The 20,818-nt window shown below is 42.8% G+C and overlaps 1 protein-coding gene across 6 annotated transcripts; it reads right to left on the reverse strand.

Moving 5' to 3' along the window:
• Positions 1–385: 385 nt before the first annotated feature.
• Positions 386–17,672, reverse strand: gw (trinucleotide repeat containing adaptor protein gawky). Of its 6 annotated transcripts, XM_086992530.1 has the most exons (13): positions 17,540–17,672; positions 14,731–14,856; positions 13,046–13,319; positions 10,769–11,152; positions 8,874–9,594; positions 8,278–8,544; positions 7,902–8,087; positions 7,712–7,765; positions 7,223–7,483; positions 6,203–6,697; positions 4,355–5,904; positions 3,816–4,164; positions 386–3,452 (listed from the first exon to the last, which is right to left on the reverse strand). In XM_086992530.1, the coding sequence occupies exons 5-13, from the start codon at positions 9,520–9,522 to the stop codon at positions 3,037–3,039; spliced, it is 4,227 nt and encodes a 1,408-aa protein (XP_086848656.1). In that variant the 5' UTR covers positions 9,523–9,594; positions 10,769–11,152; positions 13,046–13,319; positions 14,731–14,856; positions 17,540–17,672; the 3' UTR covers positions 386–3,036. The 6 variants fall into 6 exon arrangements, with proteins under 6 accessions (XP_086848656.1, XP_022667638.1, XP_086848653.1 ...); XM_022811903.2 differs by having other exon boundaries at positions 7,715–7,765; positions 8,874–11,152; XM_086992527.1 differs by having other exon boundaries at positions 8,874–11,152.
• Positions 17,673–20,818: the final 3,146 nt, after the last annotated feature.

Consider the following 20,818-nt stretch of genomic DNA (forward strand, 5'->3'; position numbering starts at 1 on the left):
TATAATTGTTGTCTATATGTTGTCTGTTTTATTTGCTGTTATCTAACACGTTTGTGCTGCTCGTCTTGATCACCACTTTTGTTACCGGTCTGCTCATATTATATATATATACCGTTTGCTAATCATATTATAGTAATAGTAATAATATTATTTAATAATAAGTAATCGTCTATATATACCTTCAATATATATATATATATATATATATATATATATATATATATACATATGTATGTGTATTTGTGTGTGTATAGATAGTACCGTAAATATTCGTCTGTTTATTCACTTCGGTTATTGACTAATCAGTTTATCTCCTCACAATCATCAACAATATTATTATTAGACTTAGTATTGGAATATCGTAGAATTAATCACTTAGTCGTAGTACCCGTACAAGACTGATTTCTTGTTTATTTGTCATCGCTTGCTGCTGCTGTCAATCGTATACATATGAGTGTGTGCTGCTGTGTCCTTTTCGATCTATCGGAGGGGCGGTGTACTAAACCTAGTAGATTTGACTTCACTGGTCATCATTTTGGTATGTTCGTGCTTTTTGATGCGTGTCTCTGTACCTTGGTGGTTATTATCCCTTAGTTTTATCGCGTCTGTAGTTGCTGTTTTGTTGTAGGTGTTTCTGTTTCATAACGTACTGGTGCGTATCGATGCACAATTAAAGACACATTTCGACTTCGTTTGCCAACAGTTACCAAACGAACATCACTAAGGGCCATTATCAAAGTGACCGCGTCATTCTAACTACACCCATAAACAGCATCATCTGTCGTATCATCATGTCTCGTGCATGTCATACGCCTATCTACAGTAGATCTAGCTACTTGCTTGCTTTCTTGTTGCAGTTAATGTTACTTCGTAGAGATTGGTAGGTTGGTGAATTCATTTAAAACTTAATTTGAAGTTTTTTTCTTCTGTTGATTGACCCAGCTGCCGTTCCATCTTCGCTGCAGTACTTGGCTTCACTACCGATGATTTTGTACGGATCGTTCCATGCTCATTGCTGCATTCATCTATTCCACATGACGCTGCGAACGCCATTGCGAAGTTGCGTGCTTCAGTGTACTAGAGAGTGCTGACAGCTCAAACTTTTGTTTTTGTTCTTCTTTCTTCTATTCTAGTCCGGCTAGTCCAGCTCATTGCTTGCAGAATTATATATTGTTGTTACTGTTGTCGATAGCGAACCTGTTGCTGAAGTTACTGGTTTTAATCACCTCAATACTGGCGAGATCGGATCCGATAATTGTCGTGGTAATGTTGTTGTGATGTAGTTATCATCCCATAGTGTTTGTTGGTAACACATTGCTGCTGTTTTTATAATAGGTGGCCACTGATGACTGCAAACTGACGAGCAGTCTGACGCAATTTATAATAATAATAAAATTATTATTATTAGCAGCAGTAGTATTCACAGTAATGTGAACACTACAGTATGCGTGCGTATCATCTTAGTATTCATTAACATTAGCACTGTGTTTTGGATACTCAAATATAGAAGGTATATTCAATTGTCTCCGTTATTCGCTCGTACTGTAAACAGCCGAATGAAGAGGAGAACGTTAGCGACGAAATTACGTCGTTCTTTTGGTTCACTTGTGTAGGCGAAATTGCAGACGAAACGAGCCCCGGCTGGACCGTTTTCCGCTTGGTCTTGCCGAATACAATACAATACGGCTGGCAAATATATGTTGCCTTTGTCAGACTAAGGTAATAGGCGCGAGATAATGGTAAAGGCAACGAAGTATGGCTGTTCTCGCTAGTATTCTGTTTTACACGTTGATGAGCAGTGCGCCCGTTTCAGTACTGTACACCAAATAACTAATTAATCAGCCATAATATCGGTAGTAGTGATAACGGTAGTAGTTAATGCGTCTTCTCACTCCGATACGTAGAGCAGCAAATCGATGCACAATGGGGCGCAATTCACAGGGAGGGAATTCGGATAACAGGCGATTGGTTCCTTCTATTTTCATAATTTCCTTGATGTTGAGTGGCCTGTAGATCAATCAGTCACAATTGTCTCTTGTAAAATGATCAGTCGCAATCACTGACCGCAATAAGAATACCTTGTGTTTCTTTACAGATTACTTGATTGATGTCACTCTTGAGTCTTGATTAATGATTGTTAGTTAAATACATAGATTGCGGTTGACTAACCGTTTGCTTTACGGTTCTTTCACTCTTAGCAACATCGCAGGTCACCCACTCACTTTCACCTGCATTTTAGCTTTCATTTCACTTGGTTGCAATTGATACCTGGCAGCTGCCGGCTACTTGCTTTCGGCAAATATAGTTGTTTCGCCTATATTCTATGTGAGATATCCCACGATTGACATGTCCCAAATTGTCTTCTCAATTCACAGGTTGTCGCAAATCATCGAACAGATAGCTTTTTCACATTGATGTATTAATCGAACGAATCATACTTTATTCGTTCTAGGCGTTTGTTCACCTGGTGGTATGACCATCGATTCTAGTGACGCCAGATTGTTCGGCATCTTTTATCGAATTTGCTAGGAGACTTACACTACGGCGAGGCTCAGTTAGCCTGGCGGCGTATCGGACCACTATACTGGCTATAATCGACATCGATGCTAGTTGTAACATAAGTAGGCATTTATCTGGTTAATATTTATTATGGTCACCGTCATGATAATCGTCACCACTTCACCTTGCTGACTTACTTCATGTCTGGATCTTTCCATTTTTTGAAGATTTCTCTCACTGGATGATAAAAAGACACTGGACAACGTCAGTTGGCCTTGGCCGCTTACCTGGCACAAAGGACGTTTGCTATTTTTTTTTTTAATTTTTGTTATGTTTGTTATGAAGGTGAGAACACTGGGGTACCGATGCACCCGTTATGTTATCATCGACATTATTCGTATGATAGTAGTAATTATAGAATTATTAATATACTTAGATATATCCACATCTTGGCCCCCAGGTGGCCGTGTCTGCTTCAGAAGTGGGTGTGCCGTGTCCAAGGGCGCCAATATCATGATTTCCACTGCGGCTCAACATTTATATGGACTCGCCCGAAAGCAGATCACCGGGCAGGAATGAGTTAAGCGGGGTATTATCTGAGGCCCCTACGCCTTCAGGGGGGCCCCAAAGTGCAGCACCACCACCCATACTACCCATGGCACCCATGCCACCCATATCGAACGAAGGCCAACCACAGGGCGCGGCACTGCTTGTGGGTGGGCGCTGCTGGGCGGGAGATGGCTGCTGCTGTTGTTGGCCAGCAGCGCCTTGGACTCCAGTTGTTGGCTGATTGTAGCGATCTTTTTTGTAGTTAGGCATATTGAGTAGTCGATGCACTTCAGCTTCCGTTGGTACGTAAGCAATAATTGTAGTATTGGATAGTACGCAATGATGAAGGGCTGCCTCCGCTTTAAGAGCCTCTTCACGGGTTTGATACTGAATCAGAGCGAGGCCTGAAATCCAACAAGGAGTGCAGAAGGTAATCAATCAACTTAACTGAACCCAAATACTAACAGATAGAAAAATCGAGGATTCGATCGTTATAACACGACACACCAAGTTCAAAATAGTAGGTTATTTTTTGTTATAATATAATAAATAGTAGGTTTTGCTACCATTACCCCAAGAACTACCAAAGATTCATATCAATTAAATAACCGACCAGTAGTACTCACGCAACGGTAGTAAATTATGCTGTCTTTGAGAGTTGAAAATTTAATATTTTCTATATTCAATTGTGAATATCTTTGACTTTTAATATTCTGTTTTCGGAAGTTTCATAGAAACAATTCTGTTCGTTCAGATAGTTTGCATACCATGACTGAGGAAAAGATGGAACAGCTGAAGAGGCCCGTGTTGCATGCAAAGCGTTTTGAGCGTAGACCCATCGATCTGCGCTGTGAGATTCTTCAGAACGAGGAAGTTCTTCCCAGACGTCTGGTTAGTACCGGCTTGTCCCCCGGAAGGATGCATAGACGACGAGATCCCGGTAGATCCTGGTCCCCCGCTACTCGGACTATTCGGGTTAACGATTGGGGTGTTATGCCACATACGTTCGTACCATTTCTTTGAGCTGTTTGCTCCCTGGCCGCCTGTTGTGCCAACACCACTACTTCCGCTTGAACCGAACGCAGACCACGTGCTCGAAGAGCTGTCGGAGCTCGTCTGTAAGTTATTATATAAACACTATTGCAATGACTACGAAAGCGACATTTTAGTGCTAAAAAGATTGCTCAGTATTTAAAATGCCTAGAAAATAGTTCTCCACAAGACATGTTATACAAGGATTTTGAAAAGTGTATGATTTGTTATCGCAAAATCCTTTAAGTATATTTCTTGTACATATTGTACTTACGGAAGGATTCTGCCAGTCGCATTGATTGAACAGAGCCTCATTGTTGTCCTTGAGACCTCCAGGTGCTACAAGTGGGTTCCGTGTAACAGAACCTGGCGTCATGTGTGGATCGTCTTCAGCACTTTTCATATTCCAACTTCCTTTCCACGGTTTTCCTGGTTCGAACTCAGCCACAATATCGAAGACGTTGTAATTGTTGTTCATACTTGATTGCATACCGCTGGCCCCCGAGTCAGTCGTCGGTTGCGATTGAGATTGTCCCCCCCCACCGGTCGACTCTTGTCCGTTACTTTGTCCATTGCCACTTCCAGAGGCAGCCGTGCCCGCGTGGTCCCATTTCGAACCGCCGTTGCTGGCCTGTGCCACGCCGACACCGGCGCTTTGTCCAGCGACGTTCAGCTGACCAGGTGTACTCTCGCGTTCGCCACCCTGGGCGCTGCCGGTCGGCGATGGCAGCTTCCACTGGTTCAATCTCGACTCGGTTCCCGTTGGGGGTGGGGGCTGCTGTTTCAGGAACATCGCCTGTGCGGCGAGGATCTGATTTTGCAGACTGCAGATAGTTTGCTTGATATGCATTATTTGAACATTGTGCTTCATTGGATTGTGGATAAGGTGCTCCGGCTTCATTTCGAGTATGTCGATTATACGAATATGGCTCAAAAGCTGATAGAGCAATTGGAGAGTGGGTGGCGCTAATGGCTGGTTTAGGATTTGCGGATTAAGATAACCCGCCTGAATGGCTGTTTGAATGCGCGCCACAAGTGTGCGCAAAGCCTCTTGCGAAGGTGCGGGACCCGGGCCGAATGAATTGGGCCCGGAAGCAGCGCCTCCCGGACCGCCAGGGCCTGAAGGCTGAGATGCTCCGGCGCCCGGAGCGACAGGACCTTCATGTCCGCCATGGCCTTGGTGATTAGGATGACCAGGTCCTCCAGGATGCAGCGGATGCTGCATAGGACTGCGCATTGGCGCTTGCGGCGGTCCCGGTTGTGGTGGCTGCTGTGGAGGACCTTGCTGTGACTGCTGCTTGCTAAGGGGCGGCGGCGGCGGCGGCCCGCGTGGCTCCCATTGTGATACCGAGAAATTGTGGCTTTGAGGGTTGCCGCCGCCCGGCATGCCTGGCTTCGGTTTGCCCGTCTGTGCAAACCGTGTGACACGCAAAGCTTGCAGTGTACGATCCATATCCATATTGTTGGCACGCAGTAGGTTCTCGACCTCGTCCTTATGGTACCCCATTGAAGTGAGCACACGGAAGTGCTGTGAAGCTGAAATGAGCTCTTTGGTAAGAGGTTTACCTCCCTGTTTGGCGGGTCCTCCCCAGGTACTTGTGTCGATCTGGCCGTCGGACCAGTCCGGCGGGCCGCCAGAAGACGTCTTTGGTTTTGCTCCCCACTCTTCCTCCCACCATGGAATTTTATCACCTGCGCCTGCAGCGGCACCGCCCCACTGCAGCGGAACGAGCCTAGGGACGGCAGGCGTCGGCATATCCTTCCAGTGAGACACCTTGTCCGGCATCGCCGGGCTTCCCCATCCCGCCGTTCCCATACGCATGCCTGAAATTGAGGCAAATGAAAATTTCTCTTTATTATATATATGTAATATAATAAATATATATATATATATATATATATATATATATATATATATATATATATGCAAATAAAAAAAAAAACCTTAATTTCACAATCTGTTCAAGAAAGGTGAACTGTGAATATTCTGAAACAAAGCTCCTTTACAACCATACGTGCTTCGTAACATTTCGTTGAATTTCAAAAGTAATATTGAATCTTGAGAATTATCGGAGAGATCCCTGGAATCGATAAACCATAGTGTTCAATCTGATATACGTACGATCATCGTAGGAGACGCCGGGTGGCGGGGGCATCTGCGAGGTGTCGTTCGGACCACCCGGGCTCTGACTATTAGGCTCCCATTCCTTTTTAAGCTGAACCCAACTGACGCCTTGTCCCCCAGGGCCAGCAGGTGCGCCGCTGGCATGTGCCAAAGCCTGTTTCAGTCCGCTCCATGAAGCGGTTGCATCATGTTGCGGAGGCATTCCTCCAGGCTGCGTCCATGGCTGTGAGTGTGGCGGAGGTGGGCCCTGTTGATGGGGGCTAGCTCCGCCATGGCCGCCATGTCCACCTGGGCCGCCCTGACCTCCAGGACCGCCCCATTGTTTGTCAGGTGGAGGACCCTGCGGAGGCCACTGCGAGGTCACAGGTGAGGTCACAGTATCAAAACCACCGCCACCGACGGGCCCGCCCATACCAGGCGGTGCAACGGATGGAGGAGGAACGCCGGTCCACATTGAATTTGGATTTTCCACTTCTTCTTCACCCCATGTTCCTGCAATAAAAAAAAATTCCGAAATTCAGCAGTCTTAAGTCTAATATAATTTTATGTACAACCATGTAAAATATCTGGTTGTTCCATTGAAAACCAAAAAATAAAAGTGAAAAAAATCTAGATCTGAAAGCTCAAAGTAGTGAAGCATAAAGCTTCGACTAGGAGAAACCATCCATTCGGAACACTAAGAGGCCTCTATATTGCCCTTGGAAGTTATTTACCAACAAAATAAACATCATTACTGCCATTTCCTTTCTACCTATTTCTGGACAATAAATAGTAATCCCTGATCGCTGTCTCGATATGCTCGCCGCACTCCTGATCTCATTTCGGAAGATCTGTCATCGGACATCGTATGGCTTTTAGCAGGTACACATTAACAGAAGTAATTAATCGAGATAGTTATCAACGAAATGCTTAAGAATGTGGGTGGGTTGTTCACAGATCAATGAGGAGAAAACCCGTTAGCCAGATGATATGCTGTCATAATAGAAATTATATTTCAAATGTGCATCGCTGGCTCACCTCCTATGTGTGAAGCAGCTGTTGTATGTTGAGGAGGTTGCTGCTGCTGTTGCTGCTGTTGTTGTTGCTGCCACCCTCCCTGAGAATGAGGACCCTGGTGAGGGCCCTGCTGGCCACTTGCTCCCGTCCCCGCCATGCCTCCCAGACCAGCTCCTCCAGCTGCGCCTGTGCTTCCTGACACTCCCGAGGCACCTCCACCGGGTGCCTTCGAGCCTTTCTGACGAATGCTGCATTCCCAAATGTCTGTTCCCTTCGCATGTTCTGCAATAAATGATAAAAATCAAAACACAATTACCAACCACTTCTACAGAGGAATAACGAGAGATGGTGTTCACACTTAACTAGAGCGTATAGAATCTGCTGCTAGAATCGAATCCTACGTTCGTGATATTATATATCTCTACTAAGGTAAAAATAGTTCGCCTATTTTGCAATATTATTATTCGAAAAGAACAAGATCAATTAAAAAATTGGAAGGTAAGAACTTGCTACCTTGGTTGTGTTTGTGGTTTACAGACATGCTGCGTGCATCAGGTGCAGGGCCTATAGGTACAAGTATACTTTAGTAACGTCAATTTAATACACTTGAATGAATTACTGATTATTCCACAAATATCATAACGAAAATATTACGTTAAAATATCATGAACATTATTCTGATGCATTAAATAATACGTACGTGTCTGGCTTAGCTCTGTAGGAGTTGGCCCTCCCCACATTGGGGAGCCAGGTATGGCTCTAGACGGTGGTTGTTGTTGGAGACTAGCAGAAGTAACGGACTGAATGAGGGGAGGCACCGGAGGGGCCGTCTCTTTTGGCGAGGCTGGTGCGTCCCATGCTGTATCCTGATTGATAGGAACTTGGCCTGAAAATACGAATGACCGAAATAGATGGTAGATCCAAGAGCTATATGAGCCAGCAGTAAATTCGAACCATCGATGGTCGCATTCAAGGTATTCAGACTTAGATTATTACATTCAGCCCGTCCAACGTAATAATGAATATGGTTCCTAGGTAGCTAGAAAACACACAATACGATAGCTCGTATAACATACCCCATCCGGATGCGAAAGCGGCCACTCTTCGGAGATCTTCTTGATCTGGAGGGCAACCAGGAATGGAGCCACCACGCAAACCTTGACCACCTTTATCACCGCCCCCATGGGCGCCCGCTGTGGCCGCCCATGACGCTGCGCCAGCGGACTGCTTTTCTTCACCACCAGCTCCCCATGGGGCTCCTGTACCTGATCCACCGCCGCCTGGTTGGCCCCACCCTGAACCTGCACCGCCAGAAGATGTCGATGGGCCGGGGGCGCCCCAACCTAAAGCATTTTAATCACATATTTAAGACTCGCTGGAAGTATGCAAATACCTTATGCTCCGATCTTGAGCGTCGACATGAGTCATGAGATATTTCTTAATCAACCTTAGCTTGAAAATCGATCTTCTATTGAGGTGTCAGCAGCTTCGCGAATTTTATGTGAAGAAAATATAAAAAAAGAAACAGTTTCTAGTCTAAATCATCTCATGATTCATGACAACTGAATATATGCGATTACAGAGTCTTGGTTCTTGGCCAAACTTGCAGTTTATTAAGTCCCCGTACATCTCGTATCTCATTGGGTAAGAAGTAGAATTCCTGACAGCTCACCTGATGACTGCGACGTCGATGTCGAGGTCTCGCCGCCACCCAAGAGTCCCAGCTTGGGTGTGACGATTCCCAGTTTTGGAGCGCTGAGAATGCGGACGAGCGAGCCTCCAACGGCACCCCCGGGTCCGCCTCCGCTTATCGCACTTATTGTAGGCATTGTTGTGGTGGACGATCCGGTAGAACTATTGTTGTTGTTATTGTTGTTGGACAGGCTGCTTGCGATACTCGCGGCAACGCCCATATTTCCATGGTGATGATGATGATGATGATGATGCTGCTGATGGTGATTATTGCTATTGCTGGGATTGTTGTTGCCACTGTTCGGATTGGACCCATGGCCAGTGTTACCACCAGTATTAGGGTTGTTACCATGGTTGCCGTGTGAGTGATGATGACCGTGGCCCCCCTGTCCGCCACCCGCATTTGAATTCGTCATATTGTTGCTGTTGTTATTGTTGCCACTGTTGGTCATGTTCGAGGTATGGTTGCTATTGCTACTGTCATTTATGTTATGCACGCTGAGGTTGTTGTTATTGTTACTGCTGCTGCTAAGGTTGCTGTTATGGGTGTTTGCGTTATTGTTGTTCGATCCCTGCGATCCCTGCAGGCTGGGCGGAGCGGTTACCACGGCGGCCTGGGCCCCCGTCATGGCAAGCGAGATCAAATCCGGTCAATCAACACGACGAATTGCCGGTAGAGGCGCACGACAACGACGATGTTTCTATTAATAACAGGAAGATGAAGATTATATGGTAATAATAAGAAAGAAGACAGCTGTTATCACTAATGGCTATTCGCGCATACATAGGCACACCTCGTGAGCTGCTGCAGTTACTCCTGTTGCTGCTGCTGCCGCCGCCGCCGCCGCTTTTGCTGATGTAGCAGCAGGTGAGGTAGTCGTCTATTTAGTCGTTGTTATTGTTGTTGCTGTTGCTACTTTTGCCTTTTTCTTTGTGCAACAGTTTAGATACTTGTTTCTTAATTTATATGCGTATATATGACTGATGACAGTTTATAACTGACTGACTATAGCTGAGTGAAGTGTACGTTATTGTGTCCGTTGTCAACTGGATGGCTTGTTTTTTCTTGTCTTGCTCGTTGTAGCTCCCAAGGATGGTTGAAGAGAAGATTATGAGCTCAATGAGAATGCGCTCTCGTCTGTTCTGCTTAGGTACTTTTTGGAGATTAAATAGTTGTGTTACAGTTTGTAGGTAGCACTAGTAGCGGAACTTTGTCAACGGTGCTCGTAGTACACCGTACCGTTTTGAGAGATGGCGAATGGGTTCTTTTTGTCTTTTGTTAACTGACGAATAGCAAATGTCGCAGCGCTCACACAGAATGTATAACTGGTGTTGGTTTCGCTGGTGGAGGTAGCTATCGTTGCGATCTGTTGCTGTTTCTTATGCTGCTCGTGCTGATACTGTTTTGTCACTGTTATAGCTCCTGCTACTGTTGGTGCAATTGAGATCGGAAGAAAGCGATATGAGCAGGCTAATTGCTTGCTGGCGCCGAGTTTTATCACAGATAATCACGGTCGAAACCGCTAACACAGTCCTTGGGCTTGGGAGAATTCCCGACGCCAAGCTGCTGCTAAGTCGCTTTGATCTTCGGATCCGCTACGTTTGGTTTTTCGTTCGTCCACAAGTTTACTTCCTTTTGCGACTGCTGCGTCACTAAAAACCTAATGTTTGTATTAATAATAATATTATTACTGTAATAATATTCGTCAATACACAAAGCGAAGAGCCCTGCTTCGAGATGGCAGCGAGATTGGTAGATGGCTGACTGGCTAGAAAATTGCTTGTTTGATACAGTCACCGTCGTAGTGCTGGAAGGACCAGGTCAGTTTAGTTTATGGGCGCACGTGGATAACTGATTGAATAATGACTGATTACCACTTGCTGTCTGTCGGTTAACAACGATCGATATACGATGAGGTCGAGATCACAAACTATCACTCGGCAGGCTTACTTTGCAGATTTACATCTGCCAATGACTCTCAAGGCGGTGTTCGTAACGCTTGAGGCCTCGGCAGAAATCGGACTTAATGCGTTGCTATCGGTTTTTCGGAGTCGCACACAGCTCCGAGCCGTCCCTATGGCCGATGACGCGGTTCAAGGACGGTTGCCAGCTCGGCCAAGTCGAGCTGTCGTTCTCAACAGGTTGTCCCAGTATTCGCTATATCGTACGCACGGTTTCGACTGCGATTGATCGAAAAAAAAGCAGACTACGAGGGTTATTCGAGCACCTCGTTGCCACTGGGTTTGGCCTTGCCTCACCTGCAATATTATTCGACAGTTATGATCTTTTATTAAAAGGCCGACTACGAACAATCAAACAGTAAAAAAAAAACTCGTGTTCCTTGTTTTCTTTACTGTAGAAAACTTCATGAGAAAAAATAGTTGTTATTTTCACTACACGTATGCTAACATTCAACTACTCTGTAACGGTTTTTGGTATATATTAGGACATTCGGTATGAAGCATGACAAACATTAATCCCGTCTTTCAAAATGACGCTAATTTATAACGGTGCGGCTTGCTGTGATGTTTTTCTTTTGTATTCAAGATACATTTGCGCTCTTTCAAATCTGAAATCGTTCACTGAAATATCATCATTTGAGCTTTTTTTTAAATTTTTTTTTATTTTGAGCTTTTAGCAGTAAGCCTGAAAATTTACAACTATGAGCTACAGCAGAGAAGACAGCTTGCCGTATAAACCTTGTATCCAGATCTAGTATGCTCTATTAGTAGAAACACCGTGAATTCTTTTTCCAAAAATTTCCAAACATTTTGAACTGGAAAATGAGCCTTGTGGAAAGCTTTTGCAAACGTGAGTAATTAAGAGTCATAGCTGCATTAAAAATCAACCCATTTCAAAGTCCACTGGTGTTAGCAGTTAGGTTTAATATTTGCTTAAAAATCACGGATTCACCTCAGTAAAATCAATGAGACAAAATAATTGGTCAAATAAGTGAGGCATCATTTGAGAGAAGATCAAAAAAAGGAAATATAAGATCACTGACCCATTATGTGTCACTTTATGTCTTTCAATAAAAAATGAATTCAAAATAGTGTCATCTACTACAGCTTTATGATTACTGGTTCGTCTATCGCTATTGAAATGTCCAATCAACAAGGAAGAAGGAGTTTTGCATTAAACTGCCAAGGTTAGTAAACAGAAGTAAACCACTGCATGGCAACGCTCGACCTCATACCACAAGAATTATATCAAGAAGAAAAAGTTATAAGCTTTTTGTCGTCGACCATATGAGCTACACATCGCTCAAACGGATTGCAATTTTTTAAAAATCTTGATAATTTCTGAATAGGAAACGTATTCAAATGTCTGTAAGATGTCAAAATCGTTTTTCGAGATTTCGTAAATTCTCATATCCCAGACTTATACAGTAGTGAGTTAAATAACCTACCATCCGGTCAATTGGAGGTCATACGTAAAAAGTGGTGTCTGCTTCGATCGAAAATAAAACAACCGAGGCTGTAAGAACGTCCGAGAAGTTGAATTTCATTATGTCATGTTTCATAGTGAACCACGTATACATAGACACGCAGAGATCGGGCCAAAAGTCTAAAGGATGTATTTTACATCTGTTAAAGTAGCAGGAGAACGAATTTAACTGTTCAACGCATTTGTAGTCGACCACGCCTGTAATTCTTGCAGTTCTATGATGCACGCGTACTACGGGGGACAAAATTACAAGTGTATATGTTGAAAATGCAATTGACCAGCGTTCAACCATTTTGTCTAACTAACCGACGATTCCTTATTGTATCGTAGGACATGTCACATGCATGTTAGTGTAAGTATGTAGCCGAATATTTATTTTCAAATCGAATATTTGCCACATAAAGCTTGAATTAAATCGTTTTCACATTCGTTAATAGTAAAACCATTCGAACAATTACAACAGTCGTTGTTGTAGCTACTGAACTGTAGAAATATACTAATACTATGGTATTATAACATTGCTACGATGCCTTTGTTACAAATGTATTGCTGCAATTGTTGGCCTTTGTTGCAACGATTTGCATATCACGTTGCCATTTGTTACTTTTATAGATATGAAATGGACTCTCTAATAGCCAAGAGACCCTTGGCCTAGCCGGTATATATATATATATATCAGGTTACAAATGAGATGGGTCTGTTACCGGTTGCAGGTGCCCAACTGGAATTGTTGTCGCTGCTGCGCCAACAGCGGTTGATGTGATCGTTGTTCCCAAAAGACTGTTTTCATACGGTTATCGTTGACGTTTTCTACTCGCGAAGCAGTCTTGTTTATGTTGCATTAAGGATGACAGAGATATGATGAACTTGGCTCGGAGACCGAGATACCTTACACTGTTCCTGTGTGGCATCAGATCGGTCAGCCCGATACTAATTAGCCAAGATGACTTTGCTTTGTGACGGCTAGTGCTGCTACTCCTGTAAATAATCGGCAGATCACCCCAATGAAACCTAATGATTGATATGAATATTACCCACAAATTCGAATGAATACGGTTCAACAAAAATTACCCTTTAAACATTCATATCGATAAATAAGTTATCTGTTCCTAGGTGAACATTAGCAAACGCTAGCAAATGCGTTGATATTTAGTTATTTTTACCATTCATAACTGCTAATTAGGTTAGGTTCCTTAGAAAGACTTTTTAGAAAACTATTCAGCTCCTAATTGGCTATGGGGGGTATTGCTCATCGCTGATTTCGCCATGTTGTTGCCACTACGTTTAGATCAGCTTCCATAGAGCTGGCTCCCTAACGCGGCTATTCAGGCGTTATCTACTGTTGCTGTTGCACAAACGCCAACTGAGAAGAAGTTACTGCTGATGGTTTGTTTTTGTATGACCATCGGCTATATTGGTGACAGTCGCATTGAAGAGCGGGGAAGGACGGAGGCTACGCGCAAGTACAGTTAAGAACTAGTGGCAATGTGAGATTATTGCGCTGCAGCATTGTATTAGGAAACTCGTGTTGCTGTCTGTCGTCGTACATTAATGAAAGTCAGTGGATGACAAATATATATCGCTAATAACTAGATGAAATAGCATAATGTCGTGAATAATAAACAGCATCACAGTAGATTGACAATAGACTTTGAAAAAAGCAACTTGCAACTGCTCGATTTGCTGAAGTAGCAGATTTGACGATGCAGTTAAATGCCAATTTTGCATAGGCAATGAAGGGGAACCGTTAGAAGCGATGTAAACTAACGATAATTTCCTTCGTTGATACTGTGCGCGGTCGAGGTAGCGGTCTTACTTGGCATAAAGGAGTTAATTCGTTTGGAAAAAAAATAATTAACCCCATTAAAATTCGGTTTGTCCATATGTCTTTCATATTTTGTTGTTTTACCATGCAAGTGTTGCCATATATAATAGCAGAACCACTAACTTAATAATGCGTCAACCGAGCGGGAAGCAAAAAACACATAGTTTAAATAGAGAGATTAATAAAATGGTTAGTTTAAACGGGACGAGAGCAACGTGTCGGTGTCAAAAAAATTGAAGCTCTTTTACCAGAATTCCAAAAGAGTAAACAAAATAGGATGGATCTTAGCGAAGCTCGGTTGTTCTCATACTACATAATAAGCTCGGTTTAAATTATCGCTAAATCGAACCTGCAGCGAAGGTACTGTTAGTACCGTCTTAGATATTCCAAAGAATCTTGCAAATTATTTGTTGTCATCGGAAATCATTTACAGTAGCACTATCAGCTGATAGTTGACAAGGAAGTTATTTTCCAGCATTTCTGTATTTACGTAGCGTTTTCTAGGTAACTGTAGTTAGAAAAGAATTACTACGTTATCGGTATGTAAGTGGGCTAATAACTTACGCAGCAGACTGTAGCGTTGATGCATAGCAGGTCGTGATCGAATAGAGTTCAGCGTGTTTGTTGCTCACTCCAGCTCGATCGAGTTTTTCAAACACAACCTGTTCGGTTGAGAGATCACTTCGAACACTGTAGGGAAAAAAATTAAAAATAAAGTACAAGCACGCTATTTAATTTTAATATTAACGAGACAGTGACCATTTCAAGCAATTGTAAATAAGACAAATTTAGGTTTGTTGGATTAAGTAGTGAAGTCATAAAACCTCTTTTCCTCTTAATTTAGACACAAAACACGAAAGTTGCTACGGAAACTAATAACGGTCTCACACGCGTCGTAAGCCTCCGGTCGCGAAGGTCTGGAAATTTCAACATATGAATTTCCCAATTTATTAACCATATAAAATTCTTTGACTATTTCGCAGTTATTTCATACGGTAGCTTCACAATACAAACGTATGTAACTGAACCCAAATAACATTAACTTATGGGAGACAATGCATGTTCGCCCAAGGCGCGTAGTGGCTATGGAGTCATGACAGAGGTTATCAATGCAATCTAACAAATAATCGAGACTTGTAACCAACAAGGCTTTTGTACATTTTTCATAAAACGGCTTAGAGTCGTATTCGAACATTTCACTACTCAATTTTATTGCGCCCAACTAATAACGGCAAAAATAAACACATTACTCCAGTTTCCTTCTCCACTAGATATTTTATCCAATAGCAAAGAACAAACATGAATGACCAATTTATCAACACCAGCGTCGGCAACAGCATCAATAAGCATAAATACAATAAATGCTATTCGTATTGGATACTGATAGCCACCTGCACTGCAAACGATAGTGATTTTGATGAAAATGATGACGCTGTTCTTGTTGCCGTTGTCACCCAGGCAACAAGCAGCAATACCCTTATTGGCTTAGACAATGACGACGACCACGAAAAACGACGTCGTTGGGTATGTACAGAAAAGGATTGATAGAAGGAGAAAAGTGAGCAACAAAGGCCGCGGTAGTCTAGCAGGGTAACTTTCAGTAGCTATCTCATTCAGGGCCGTTCATTCTGAGCTCCTGCAGCAGCAGCAGCAGCACTTCCAGCCGCAAACAACCAAACAGCACTAGCTACGAAAGAGTCAATCAGAGCGACTGTAGCGGCAGCGACCGCTGCCATCGCTACCCATACCACAACAATGAGGTCGAGGACAGAGGCGAACAAACACATCAGTTGATTGTCGATGGTAAGTGTAGTCCAGGCAGAAAGTAGTAGACATGGCCGTAGTTGTAGTAACAACACCACGGCATCGACATGATGATGCCTAATCCAATCATGTGGCAGTATCAACCAACACAACAGACCGTCGACAACAGCTGCACGCAGAAAAATAACAATATCTTCGAGTCGGCCTCAGTCCAGAGTAACAGCTGAATTAGCACAAGCACAAAAACACCAGTAACATTAGTAGCAGCAGCAGAAGCACCAACGAGACAACTGACCAGGGAAATAACAAAAAAAAATACAACAGTAACACAAGCAAATGGTGGGACGGAACACAGATGAACTAACAGCGGATAAACATCAGTGACAAATGCCTGAACAGTTGCCACTGTAGCTCTTGCGATGGCAATCAATTGACTGGCCGCCAACGGCAACCCTTAATATTGGCATAGCTGATCAGCTGCTATTCATTTCTTGGAAATGGGATGAGCAAGAGCTGCAGTTAGAACCCAGCTCTAAATGGCTATAAGTAAGCACGTACTTGTGTCCCTCACGCGCCTGCACAAAGAAAAAGACCTAAAATACCAGCGCGTGCGCACAAACACACACATGCACGTATCTATACAGTACGCAGATTCCAATCGTTCACATACAGATTCTGCATGTTCGAGTTCGGCTCTGATAGACAAGACAAAAAAGGCAGGTGTTGTCTCCGCCTACAAGGTGTCGCGATCGCGTTGTGTAGGTTGTCCACTTGAGCCGCGGATACTCCTGTAACCATTGCATTTGCCTTAAAAGCGAGTGGAATCGCCGCCTTGAGATGATGGAAAAACGGTTAGCATCCATAACGAGAAAACCTTATGGATACTAATTGCGGAAGCAGTTCTTTTTGCTTCGTTTTCTAGGTCCACACGCAGACCTTTCTCGCCCTCAAACGCGAGTTAGCCCAGTTTAGAAGCTATAACCCCTATGTTTCCAGAGGCCTTACCAAAACGCTTACTAGCAACATGTACTGAGTTTGACACATACCGATCGAAGCTGGGAACAAAAATAGCGACGTTTGCCCGGACGAGCACAATACTACTGGCACGAACAGCACGAACAGATAGCTAGCTATTTAGCTAAGTTGTCGGACAAACTAAACCAACTGCACTATTACCATACACATAACACACTATTCTCTCACAAAGACTAATTGGTGTCTGTCTCGATATGCCTAGCCGCCATACGAAATCGCGTCCTTTCGCGGCTTTTCCATTTCACAAAGTAGGATTGTCGAGGTCAACGACAACGGGAAATTACCTAGGATAGCCCACAGCATCGACTAGCTGTCAACCATCCGACCTTAGCTTCGCACATCCCTTCTCCGCATTAGGCCTCCTGTGAGCTCCTACCAGCTACTATTGAATACCCAGGGAGGCGTTGTTATGTTATTTTTCGCTTGGGGGCGCGGCCCTTATATGAGCATATCCAAACGACGACGCTTCAGTGAACTTTTTCGACAAGGCACTTGCAACTGTACGCAGGCCATCGTCATCACTCACGTATCTCTAGGCGTAAACATTCACAACCGATTATCTTGCAACGCTAACCTGCGACTTGGCTGTCGATAAAACTTGGCTCTTCGTCTTTGTACCGTTGTCCGTTTGCTAACCGCATCACTCCGCCATCTTGTGGCCCGTGCAATGCTTAGATGCCCGCATTAACGCGGCAACTATCCGCGTCCCCGCCAATTTAGCGTCATGCACAAATCGAATCCTTTTGGCGCCAATTATCACTAATATTTGAGCCCTCGTGAGCTGCGTCCGTTCTAATTCGGGTATAGATCTAAGTAACTGCGGAGATAACACAAGCCGTTACCGCTATTTAACATAAAGCAATGTTTAGTTAACATAATAACGACACTCATTGCGATGCTTTGACATTTTGTCGACGAGAAAATTGTCAAGATTCACAGCTAACTGCCCTCTATATATTGACTAGATTCTTTCAACAAACACCAGTGTAATAACTTACGATAAACGGCTCGACGGTGCAACATAACAGCTTAATATTAATATTGTTGCCGCTACTTCCCAGCGACGTAAATCAAATTTATTCACCGGCGCGTTGTGTGTTTCCTTGTGTTACATTTAGCGAACTGCAAAGAGAAGAAACAGAGGAAAGATCCATCAATAGACATCGAGTTATCCAGGCAAAATATTTCAAAGATAAGCCAGATACATTTTGGGTCAGGAAAGGTGTATTAAATTGAAATTTTGTACCAGCAATCCGTAATCTCATTGATGGCCGGAATTACTGCTGACCTGCAAGCAACTATTGCGCATTTAGCTAGTGTGTCAGCGACGCACCTGAATGCTAAAAAAGAAAAACGACGCGGTCCCAAGAAATTGTTGTCTATCCAAATATAACGTTGCATCTAAATCACAGATAGATAATGTCACAGTATCGAGGTGCATCGAATAGTTTTAAACAAAAATCGTCTTCTAGTCGGCCATTTAATTTCAGTTCTAAGTGTATAGAATAGATTCAATTAGACAGCCAGAAATCATCAATAAGCTATCCAGCTCACGAGCGTTAGGGCAAATAGAAAGCCCCGATACCCTAGCAGACGCCAGACCTATTAAAGAGCTAGATTGGCCTTATTCGTTTTCGAACACTCGGCTCAGTTGACTGAAGCGACGATGTTTTCCAATATTGATTTTGATGTTAGTTTACATCTAGGATGCAGAGTCTTTGCTAAGTCGAATTGAAATGATGCGAATCACGATGTGTAATAATGATGTATGTCGTGGTTCAAAGATAAATATATTAAATATTAACTACTATAGAACAGAGTCACATAATTCTTCTTGCATAATCTAAGTACGAAAAGGCTTAGCAGCAAAGCTGATTATGACATTTCGGCCGGAACACACAATACGGACACAATATTGAAATAATAATTGTTATTTTTATTTTTTAAGCATGTGCAGTGAATCAGCGTACCGTTTGAGACTCTAGTCATTGTGTAATTAAACAAAGAACTAAGAAATAACAACATTTTATGCTTACTTCTTGCTATAGCTATATGTGTATTGAAATTTCTGATTGATGTCATAGCAATACGGTATCGTTTTCAGATCAGCCTTCAAGACCAAGCCCAATCTGCAAGAAACTGCTTTACTATTTGAAAAAACGCAGATAGAATATAATTTGGTTACACTTTCATATTGTTTAAACGTACATTCACTAGATGTTGCGATATTTGAAGATATGCAGTTTCGATCTTACCTAGGTTCTCTGCTGTTCCGCTCACGTGTGAATAGCGTAGGCTAAAAAATATTCCAAACTCAATCGGCAGGTGTTGAAAATTTCTGTCTTGGCGCAGATTGAGTCGAGCATGCTGAATAAACTGACATTGTGTTGGAATATTTTCTTAGGGGATAGCTCGTTCTTAAAAAAGAACTTTCAAAATTATAAAAGTTCTTAAGAGGTTTCGATGTTTATGGTACGTCTTTGTGTTGTACAATCTAGCATACTGACAGATATTGACATCCTCAAGTGATTGACTTTTTACGCGCCGAAGTAACCCAATTTTGCTATGTAAAAAATGTAAAAAAATAAGACGAAAAATACAGCATGGAAAATATAACAAAAAAAAAAAATGACAAGCTAACCTCCTAAAGATGTCCGCACAAACGAAGCAAAAATCAAATGCCGTCTATGAAACAATGAGATATGTTCTAGAACCTAGATTTTTTTGGCATCAACAATTTTCAAACCCGAACCTACGAAAAAAAGAGAGGAAAATTTTCAGTCACATCTTAGATTGTAAATTCTTATTGAATATTATCTTGGTGCGCCTAATCAGGTCATGTATGCTACCAAAAAATGCAACAACGTTTTTCTGTGTTGCAGTGGATAACTACAACATGTAAGTTGATGAATTTCGAAGTTCTGCCGGTTCACGTTCAATAGTAAAGGCTAACATGCTGACATCTTGGGACGTTTTTTTTCTCGAGATCATTGAATTGTTGAGTAAGCTAGTACTTAACTAGCAGCGCAGTGCATGCGCTACTTACATTGAATAGAAGCTTTTTCATGAACGGCGAATGGTTCTAGTTGTCATAGAAGAGACCAGAGAAGTCTCACTTACCGGGCAGCTGGCTGGCAAGGTTAACACGAAACGATTTTCATGCACTGTATATTATTGTCGCCGCTTAGATTGAGTGCGTTGAAATTTTTTTTTTAATTTCAACATGTACAACACATTTGTTGGCACATAGGAAATTTTTGAGGAAATCAGCTATCTGGTCATGAAGAAACTTTCCTGTTTGTTAGCAATACGCGATTTTGAAACCACTTACCATCTCAGCCCATTTCCCTTCGTAAAGGTAATAGCAGATTGCTAAACACAAGTACGGTAAGATACTAAACTGCGACAGCTAATCCAAAGGTTCTAGAAATTAATTTGATTTCTCCAGCTACAATCAAATATAGGCCGGAGGCCTCTAACGTAAATCAAAATGGCGATGTGAAGCGCTAAATACAACAATACGTTTTCTAGAAAAACCATGACGTCCTTATCTTTTGAAGTTTAAGGGCAGGCATTTGATCGTCTATTTCCTAAGCGTATATATGTACATTTTTTTGTACCAGCCTGGAAGTTAATTCATTAGTACTGCAGACTTTTACACAGTGATTTATGACACCTTTAAGGACTTTAGTAAGCGCCATTTTATTGGTTGAAGTCATAATTATATTCTTAACATTCCGCGGTGCTGTGCAATCAGTCATGGACCTGAAGGTATTGTTTTCCAGCACAGGATGTCTGTATAGGCCTGTCTTATTCTATGTGGGTAACTTTGAAGCTGACTGTACCCTGTTAG

The sequence above is a fragment of the Varroa destructor genome, unplaced genomic scaffold, assembly GCF_002443255.2.
Source record: "Varroa destructor unplaced genomic scaffold, Vdes_3.0 BEIS01000006.1, whole genome shotgun sequence".
Classification (NCBI taxonomy): domain Eukaryota; kingdom Metazoa; phylum Arthropoda; class Arachnida; order Mesostigmata; family Varroidae; genus Varroa; species Varroa destructor.

Bases quoted from the DNA above. Each gene is read 5' to 3' on its own strand.
- gw (XM_086992530.1), bottom strand. From the start codon at position 9,522: ATGACGGGGGCCCAGGCCGCCGTGGTAACCGCTCCGCCCAGCCTGCAG. The intron at 7,766-7,901 runs GTACGTATTATT...TTGTACCTATAG, and splicing joins TACAGAGCTAAGCCAGACAC to GCCCTGCACCTGATGCACGC. The intron at 3,453-3,815 runs GTATGCAAACTA...GTTGGATTTCAG, and splicing joins CCATCTTTTCCTCAGTCATG to GCCTCGCTCTGATTCAGTAT.